The sequence below is a fragment of the Oncorhynchus kisutch genome, unplaced genomic scaffold (genome assembly GCF_002021735.2).
Source record: "Oncorhynchus kisutch isolate 150728-3 unplaced genomic scaffold, Okis_V2 Okis07a-Okis12b_hom, whole genome shotgun sequence".
NCBI classification, from domain to species: Eukaryota; Metazoa; Chordata; class Actinopteri; order Salmoniformes; family Salmonidae; genus Oncorhynchus; species Oncorhynchus kisutch.
In genome coordinates, this window is record NW_022261984.1 from 1,918,727 (window position 1) to 1,928,640 (window position 9,914).

Below are 9,914 nucleotides of genomic sequence, written 5' to 3' on the forward strand. Positions count from 1 at the left end.
AGGGAAACAGGGCCCAGGTCTCTGTCACCAACACTACAGTTGTACCTGTAGTTAGTACTCTGTCCACCAGAGGGACACCTTTGACTCTGTCCCTATGTAAGGATCTGTGTGATGCTTTCTCTCCTCCTGTGGAATAGAGTAGACCTGTAGAGTTGAATAATAGTTAATGTAGTTAGATGTCATTTGGAACAGTGGAATCAGTGCAGAGAGAGTTGTGTCATTAAATGTAACCGGTATGTATATGTTATGTTGTACTGAATGACAGGGTGGAAATATGAACATTTTGTCAAAATAAATGTGAACGGTTTTAACTCTTCTTTCTGTTCTCTTTAATCTGTCAAACTTAATCAATGGAGATTTTGTCAGAACTTCTGCTTTTTCATTCTGAATAACTCTTCACAGACAGCATAAACTTAAGATCGACATCTAGACAACTTCACCACCAGTCACAGAGTGAGAGCCATAATGTGGTCTCCATTTGAAGGCTGGAAGTGTAGTGTATATGTCAATTAACAGGATCCCAATTTATTTTAGCAGATACAAAAATGGGACCCAACGAATTCAGATATACACATTGTAAAATTATATAGAGTCTATCATGGATTATATGATCAAAGTAACACTGGTGGGAGTCATATCATGTATTATATTATTCCACTAAGGCTGGTGGGAGTCATATCATGTATAATATTATCAAACTAAGACTGGTGGGAGTCATATCATGTATTATATTATCAAACTGTAACGGTCTTCTTCCTCCTCTGACGAGGAGTAGTAGGAAGGATCTGAGGACAAATGCGCAGTGTGTTACGGGCGACTCTGGCAGCTCAGGACAGACGGGAGACACTGGCAGCTCAGGACAGACGGGAGACTCTGGCAGCTCAGGACAGACGGGAGACTCTGGCAGCGCTGGACAGGTGGGAGCACCTGTAGGGAGGAGACAGCCTGGTGCGTGGGGCTGCCACCGGAGGCCTGGTGCGTGGAGGAGGCACCGGATAGACCGGACCGTGCTCCACTGGAGGTCTCGAGCAATGAGCCTGCACAACCCTACCTGGCTGGATACTCCCCATCGCCAGGCCAGTGCGGTGAGGTGGAACAGACCGCACTGGGCTGTGCTGGCGAACCGGGGACACCGTGTGTAGGGCTGGTGCCATGTACCCCGGCCCAAGGAGACGCACTGGAGACCAGATGCGCTGAGCCGGCTTCATGGCACCTGGCTCGATGCCCACTCTAGCCCGGCCGATACGAGGCTCTGCTATGTAACACACCGGGGTAACACGGTGCCTGCCCGGTCCACCTCTCTCCACGCTAAGCACGGGGAGTTGGCGCAGGTCTCATACCTGACTTAGCCACACTCCCCGTATGCCTCCCCCCAATACATTTTGGGGGTTGCCTCTCATCCCAGCAGCGCTGCCGTGCTGCCTCCTCCTACCACTGCCGCTCAGCTTTCGCTGCCTCTAGCTCTGCCTTGGGGCGGCGATATTCCCCAGCCTGTGCCCAGGGTCCTTCTCCATCCAGAATCTTCTCCCATGTCCATGAGTCCTTAGATTTCAGTTACCACACTGCTTGGTCCTTTGGTGGTGGGTGATTCTGTAACGGTCTTCTTCCTCCTCTGACGAGGAGTAGTAGGAAGGATCGGAGGACCAATGCGCAGCGTTGTACGTGTTCATGATTATTTTAATAGAACACAGAAAAATACAAAATAACAACGTGAAATAACAAAATGAAACAGTTCCGTGTGGCACACACATAAAACATTTTTAAATTTAAATTATCACCCACCAATCAAGTGTGAAAAAAGGCTGCCTAAGTATGGTTCTCAATCAGGGACAACTATAGACAGCTGCCTCTCATTGAGAACCATACCAGACCAAATTATAGAAAAAAAGAACAGACTGCCCACCCAACTCACGCCCTGACCAGCTAAAACAAAGACATAACAAAAGAACTAAGGTCAGAATGTGACACAAACTAAGGCTGGTGGGAGTCATATCATGTAGTATATTGTCCCACTAAGGGTGGTGGGAGTCATTCCAAGTAGTATATTATCAAACTAAGACTGGTGGGAATCATATAATGTGGTGTATTATCAAACTAAGACTGGTGGGTGTCATGTCATGTGGTGTATTATCAAACTAAGACTGGTGGGTGTCATGTCATGTGGTGTATTATCAAACTAAGACTGGTGGGTGTCATGTCATGTGGTGTATTAACAAACTAAGACTGGTGGGAGTCATATCATGTATTATATTATCAAACTAAGGCTGGTGGGAATCATATAATGTGGTGTACTATCAAACTAAGACTGGTGGGTGTCATGTCATGTGGTGTATTATCAAACTAAGACTGGTGGGTGTGTCATGTCATGTGGTGTATTATCAAACTAAGACTGGTGGGTGTCATGTCATGTGGTGTATTATCAAACTAAGACTGGTGGGAGTCATATCATGTATTATATTATCAAACTAAGACTGGTGGGAGTCATATCATGTATTTTGTTATCAAACTAAGACTGTTGGGAGTCATATCATGTATTATATTATCAAACTAAGGCTGGTGGGAATCATATAATGTGGTGTATTATCAAACTAAGACTGGTGGGTGTCATGTCATGTGGTGTATTAACAAACTAAGACTGGTGGGTGTGTCATGTCATGTGGTGTATTATCAAACTAAGACTGGTGGGTGTCATGTCATGTGGTGTATTATCAAACTAAGACTGGTGGCAGTCATGTCATGTGGTGTATTTTCACACTAAGACTGGTTCGGGTCATATAATGTTATATATTATCAAACTAATGTTTGTGGGAGTCATATCATGTAGTTTATTATCAAACTAAGACTGGTGGGAGTCATATCATGTATTATATTATCAAACTAAGGCTGGTGGGAGTCATATCATGTATTATATTATCACACTAAGACTGGTGGGAGTCATATCATGTATTATATTATCAAACTAAGACTGGTGGGAGTCAATTCATGTATTATATTATCAAACTAAGACTGGTGGGAGTCACGTGGCGGCTGACTGTGGTTGACTCATAAAGAGTTTCACTACTATAATTCACACAGAGACAGGACATTGCATGGAGAAGACACATCTACAGACGCATATTAGAGCTGCTGTAAGAAGTAGAAGTTACTGTACTTGATCACAAGTGTGTTAGAATGTCAGAGGGAGTCTATGAAAACTCAGATGGATTTGAAGACGATGAGCCTGATGCAATGAAGAACACAGACATTGATGGCCAATTATATGCCAACGTAAGAGCCTTCATGTCCAGTACAAGAAATGGAGTTGTTGCATCTGGTAAGATTGCACGAACACACACACACACACACACACACATAAGCACACAAACAATTTTCAGCTTTATTTGTCCCAATCCTGGATGATACAGTAAAACACATTACCAAAGATCTTTAATCATTTGTGATTCAGTACATGTTCAGTGGTGGAAGAGACCCTCTGGAGTTGCTGCAGTGTGTCTGGGGCTGCTGTGTGTTCTCCTACTGGCTGGGATAATAGGCCTGTCTGTCTACTGTAAGTTTACTATGTTGTCACTGAGACTTAAGTAGCCTACTTAATCATACTTACTCATTAATGGTGTTTTAGTTACATGTTTCATCAACTTTACCCTTTTACAGATGGAGTCATTGATCATCACAACTCAACAGAGAGAAACCAGCTGCTGGCCAGTTACAGCAATCTGACTGAAGAGAGAGACCAGCTACAGGCCAGTTATAGCCTTCTTATTAAAGAGAGAGACCAGCTACAGACTGAGAGAGATAGTCTTAGTGGGAGGCTTACCTATCTCAGTGAGTAAACATACAATAGTAAATTTTCATTAATCCCACACACTTTATTGTGTGCTGAATTTTTTACTTAAGGATCCTGTGTGGTAAATTGAAAGAAATTCATGTTTTCATCTTGTAGAACATACCTGTCCCAAAGGCTGGCAGCATTTTGAATCCAGTTGGTACTTCCTGTCTGATGATACTAAAACCTGGAAGGAGAGCAGAGAGGACTGTCTGGAGAGAGGAGCAGACCTGGTGATCATAAACAGTGATGAGGAACAAGTGAGAGAGAGAGAGAGAGAGAGAGAGAGAGAGGATATGGGTGTGCTAGGGGTATACGTATATTTATTTATCTTTTTCAACAACAGGAGTTTCTTTTCAACCTCAACAAGAAAGTCTGGATTGGTCTGACTGACTCTGTTACTGAGGGGAACTTGATATGGGTGGACGGCACCTCACTGACCACCCCAAGGTAATATACTACTGCTGTAATAACACTGACCACCCCAAGGTAATATACTACTGCTCTAATAACACTGACCACCCCAAGGTAATATACTACTGCTCTAATAACACTGACCAACCCAAGGTAATATACTACTGCTCTAATAACACTGACCACCCCAAGGTAATATACTACTGCTCTAATAACACTGACCACCCCAAGGTAATATACTACTGCTCTAATAACACTGACCACCCCAAGGTAATATACTACTGCTCTAATAACACTGACCAACCCAAGGTAATATACTACTGCTCTAATAACACTGACCAACCCAAGGTAATATTCTACTGCTCTAATAACACTGACCAACCCAAGGTAATATACTACTGCTCTAATAACACTGACCAACCCAAGGTAATATACTACTGCTCTAATAACACTGACCAACCCAAGGTAATATACTACTGCTCTAATAACACTGACCAACCCAAGGTAATATACTACTGCTCTAATAACACTGTCCAACCCAAGGTAATATACTACTGCTCTAATAACACTGTCCAACCCAAGGTAATATACTACTGCTCTAATAACACTGACCAACCCAAGGTAATATACTACTGCTCTAATAACACTGACCAACCCAAGGTAATACACTACTGCTCTAATAACACTGACCACCCCAAGGTAATATACTACTGCTCTTATAACACTGACCACCCCAAGGTAATATACTACTGCTCTAATAACACTGACCACCCCAAGGTAATATACTACTGCTCTAATAACACTGACCAACCCAAGGTAATATACTACTGCTCTAATAACACTGACCACCCCAAGGTAATATACTACTGCTCTAATAACACTGACCACAGTGTAAGGAGTAGGACTGATTCTCTGTGTTGTTCATACTCTAGGTTCACTGACCACAGAGTGAGAGATGATAACTACTCTGACAATAAGGCTCCAATTTTCAGTTTATTCAACCTTTATATATACAGGTTATTGTCATTGATGGCAGCAGTCAACAAAGCTGAATTTAAGCTGTTAACCCTGTAGGTACTGGCATTAACCATGATATCTGACTGTTGTTAACCCTGTAGGTACTGGCATTAACCATGATATCTGACTGTTGTTAACCCTGTAGGTACTGGCATTAACCATGATATCTGACTTTTGTTAACCCTGTAGGTACTGGCATTAACCATGATATCTGACTGTTGTTAACCCTGTAGGTACTGGCATTAACCATGATATCTGACTGTTGTTAACCCTGTAGGTACTGGCATAAACCACAGCCTGATAATGGTGCTGGCAGACTAGACTATGGTGAGGAGGACTGTGTTGAGATACGTAAAGATCAGCGTCCTCTGGAGGCATGGAATGACTTGTCATGTGACAGGAAAATCTACTGGGTTTGTGAGAAAGTAGTTTAACATCACCATGACAACATACTGTAACACATACAGCAGCACACAGTGCACGAAACTTACTCCTTCATTCTCTCGCTCTCTCTCTCTGTAGCTCTCTCTGTCTCTCTCTCTCACTCTCTCTCTCTCACAGACATTCTCTCTCTGTCTCAGACCCACACACACAACCTCACACACACATGCACACACACTGCGTGCACACATGCATGCAAACGCATCTATTGTTGTGTTTATTTGTAGTATTATATTAATAAAAGGCCTACTTATTTCCTGTTTGTAACTTCCTGTGTTTTATACCTCATCAGGTTCAACATGAAGTCAGTACATTTGACTTTTCCATACACATCATTTCTAATTCAAATATATTCTACAGATATTTACATGCTCCAATTTAGGCCTGGTGATAACATTCTCAACACCATTACATACACTGTATAGGAGTTGACTGTATCACCAATCAATGAGTGTAGTAGAGATACCAAACAATGTTACTTAATAATAACAGTCTTTGTTGTCAAGTTACATATAAGCACAAAATGCTCATATTTGACTGTTGTTCTCCTATACGGGTCCCAAAAGATGGAAGTGTAGTGGATATTTTCAGTGGTTCATCTAGCTGTCACTCAAAAACTCCTCAACCAATCAGGTTCATTAAGAGAGAGGGCGGCAGGTAGCCTAGCGGTTAAGATCGTTGGGCCAAGAACCGAAAGGTTGTTGGTTAGAATTCCTGAGACGACTATTTGAAAAATCTGTGGATGTACCCTAGAGCAAGGCACTTAACCCTAATTGCTCCTGTAAGTCGCTCTGGATAAGAGCGTCTTCTAAATGACTAAACTGTAAATGTAGAGGAGAGCCCCGGGGGTTACTGTTATCATCTCATCCTCACTGGTTAAAACTACCCACCCTCAATATCCACTTGGAGCAGTTTATAGTATCAAATCTATTGTCTGGACATTATAATGACCCATGTTTGTAGTTCTGGACCTCCTGAACATGTTGATGTATATTTGGGAGTAAACAGAGGGTCCAAATCAGCAGAAAGGTGAAAGGAAGGAGGAGTTCTGGAAACTCCCTGAATTATCTTGGGGCTGTTACATATGATATTTAATATATGTTAACAACTAGTCTTTGTTCTCCACTTCCCCTCTATGATCTATATCTTCCTGGTATGATAGTGTCCTGTCCATCATCACAAATAGCAAGTCCCGTTCCCAGGGCAGGAGGACTGTGTTGAGATATACTCTGGACAAGATAACATGTAGAGACATGGAAGGATTTATATTGTGCTGCAGAAAATGGTTTAACAATAACCACTGTAACAATATCTCACAAGCAGAGACACAGTATGCCAACTTGTTCTATTTTTGTATTAGCAAAGCCACAACTCCTGGTGTCATTTTTGTCACGTTTCTTCAAAATCGAACCCAGAAGCAGACCAGGACAAGGAGAGTAGGAAGAAGGTGAGTATTTATTTACAAGTGAATGTGAGTGGGTAGATACATCCAGGTGGCGTAGCGGGCAGCGGTGGTGAGTTGATGGGAGTAAATAGGTGGATCCAATGGGGAAGCAGAATCCTCCGATGACCAGGCGGGAATGGGGTAAATGATCCGGGTGAGTAACTGAAGACAGAACAAACGGAGGTAAGTTGAAGGCAAGCAAGACGTACAAAACAACAAAACAAATTCTATCCAACTTGAGGCTGATACTATGGCACAACATACTGTTCATGGCTAACGATCCGGCAGGGAATGGATGTCAGGTCAGAGCTTTTGAAGGGGAGAGGTGATGATCAGGACAGGTGTGCAGATTACTGATGGGATACAGGTGCGGGTGAACATCGATCTCCCAACAAGCTAATTTGCCCGGCAACCAGACAGGGTGCGTTCCAGGACACCGGAAACACACTCCAGGACAGAAACACAGGCAAACACAGACTCAGGAAGCGGGGTTCGTGACAATTTTGTTGATACTTCCCTAGAGTTAACACCTACATCAGTCACACAGACAGAGACACACAGATGACTCAGAGACAGATATATCACTAGAAGCAGAGACTTAACTTATAGAGGTCTTGCAGTTGATGTACGACGCCTTCTAGCAGCCAAGTTGGAAGACCACCACATTAATTCTAGAATCAGACACTTAATGTAGAGTAGACCTACATAGAAAGAAAGACTTAGGTATTGTTAAAGATGTCAAATGTCATCAATGCTGAGCCAGATATGAACAAGTAGGTCAAATTTGACAGAGGTGAGATGGAGGAGAGGATTGTAGATATCTACATCAGTGCAGACACCCTGAGAGATGGTGAGACCAACACCAAGAGAGAAGAGACAGCAGGCACTGCTCAAATAATGGACCAGGAGACCAGCACTCAAGAAACACACACACACACACACACACACACACACACACACACACACACACACACACACACACACACACACACACACACACACACACACACACACACACACACCATTAAAGTCTCTTGTATGTGTCCACAGAGCCTGATAGCTCAGTGAAGAGACCCTCCCTAGTTGCTGCAGTGTTTCTGGGGCTGCTGTGTGTTCTACTGGCTGGGATCATAGGCCTGTCTGTCTACTGTGAGTTTGTCTCCAAGTTCAATGCTTATCACCTAATTGTAAGAAGTGCTGGTTACTAAGCCTATTTACCAGGTGTTTTACTAAGTAACTATGTGTTTATTCTTTGTAGATAACAGAGACATCACAGATTCTGAGGATAAAAGGAACAACTTGTTCCAGAGTTTCTCCCTTTATAAGACTAACACAACTGCAGAAAGAGACCAGCTACAGATCAGATACAACAACCTGACGGAAGAGAGAGACCAGTTACAGACCAGATACAACAACCTGACGGAAGAGAGAGACCAGTTACAGACCAGATACAACAACCTGACTAAAGAGAGAGACCAGCTACAGACCGGATACAACAACCTGACTAAAGAGAGAGACCAGTTACAGACCAGATACAACAACTTGACTAAAGAGAGAGACCAGCTACAGACTGAGAGAGTTTTTCTTAGCGAGAGGCTTTCTAATCTCAGTGAGTAAACCTACATTTGTGTCTGTATTATTTTATTCAGTGTGAAAAGATGAAGGAAATTCATGATTTCATCTTGTAGAACAAACCTGTCCTGAAGGCTGGCAGAAGTTTGAATCCAGTTGGTACTTCCTGTCTACTGAGACTAAAACCTGGAAGGAGAGCAGAGAGGACTGTCTGGAGAGAGGAGCAGACCTGGTGATCATAAACAGTGATAAGGAACAGGTGAGTGAGTGAGTGAGTGAGTGAGTGAGTGAGTGAGTGAGTGAGTGAGTGAGTGAGTGAGTGAGTGAGTGAGTGAGTGAGTGAGTGAGGGGGGGGGAGAAGCTCTGGGTGTGCAGGCGGTAAATATGATCAAACATATACGCATAAATATGTATCTTTCTCAACAACAGAAGTTTCTCTTCAACCTCAACAAGGGACTCTGGATTGGTCTGACTGACTCTGTTACTGAGGGGACCTGGAAATTGGTGGACAGCATCCCACTGACCAACCCAAGGTAATATACTACTGCTCTAATAACACTGACCACCCCAAGGTAATATACTACTGCTCTAATAACACTGACCACCCCAAGGTAATATACTACTGCTCTAATAACACTGACCAACCCAAGGTAATATACTACTGCTCTAATAACACTGACCAACCCAAGGTAATATACTACTGCTATAATAACACTGACCAACCCAAGGTAATATACTACTGCTCTAATAACACTGACCACCCCAAGGTAATATACTACTGCTCTAATAACACTGACCACCCCAAGGTAATATACTACTGCTCTAATAACACTGACCACCCCAAGGTAATACACTACTGCTCTAATAACACTGACCACCCCAAGGTAATATACTACTGCTCTAATAACACTGACCAACCCAAGGTAATATACTACTGCTCTAATAACACTGACCACCCCAAGGTAATATACTACTGCTCTAATAACACTGACCACCCCAAGGTAATATACTACTGCTCTAATAACACTGACCACAGTGTAAGGAGAAGGACGGATTCTCTGTGTTGTTCATACTCTAGGTTCACTGACCACAGAGTGAGAGATGATAACTACTCTGACAATAAGGCTCCAATTTTCAGTTGGTTCAACCTTTATCTATACAGGTTATTGTCATTAATGGCGGCAGTCAACAAAGTTGAATTTA

The 9,914-nt window shown here is 42.8% G+C and overlaps 1 protein-coding gene across 1 annotated transcript; it reads left to right on the top strand.

Moving 5' to 3' along the window:
- The first annotated feature begins 3,053 nt into the window (after nt 1–3,053).
- LOC116360092 (CD209 antigen-like protein C) lies at nt 3,054–5,951 on the top strand. Its single transcript, XM_031814635.1, has 6 exons — nt 3,054–3,313; nt 3,446–3,547; nt 3,652–3,822; nt 3,941–4,083; nt 4,170–4,273; nt 5,532–5,951. The coding sequence occupies exons 1-6, from the start codon at nt 3,172–3,174 to the stop codon at nt 5,686–5,688; spliced, it is 819 nt and encodes a 272-aa protein (XP_031670495.1). The 5' UTR covers nt 3,054–3,171; the 3' UTR covers nt 5,689–5,951.
- Nucleotides 5,952–9,914: the final 3,963 nt, after the last annotated feature.

Bases quoted from the DNA above. Each gene is read 5' to 3' on its own strand.
- LOC116360092 (XM_031814635.1), top strand. From the start codon at position 3,172: ATGTCAGAGGGAGTCTATGAAAACTCAGATGGATTTGAAGACGATGAG. The intron at 3,314-3,445 runs GTAAGATTGCAC...TTTGTGATTCAG, and splicing joins AAATGGAGTTGTTGCATCTG to TACATGTTCAGTGGTGGAAG. The intron at 4,274-5,531 runs GTAATATACTAC...TTAACCCTGTAG, and splicing joins ACCTCACTGACCACCCCAAG to GTACTGGCATAAACCACAGC.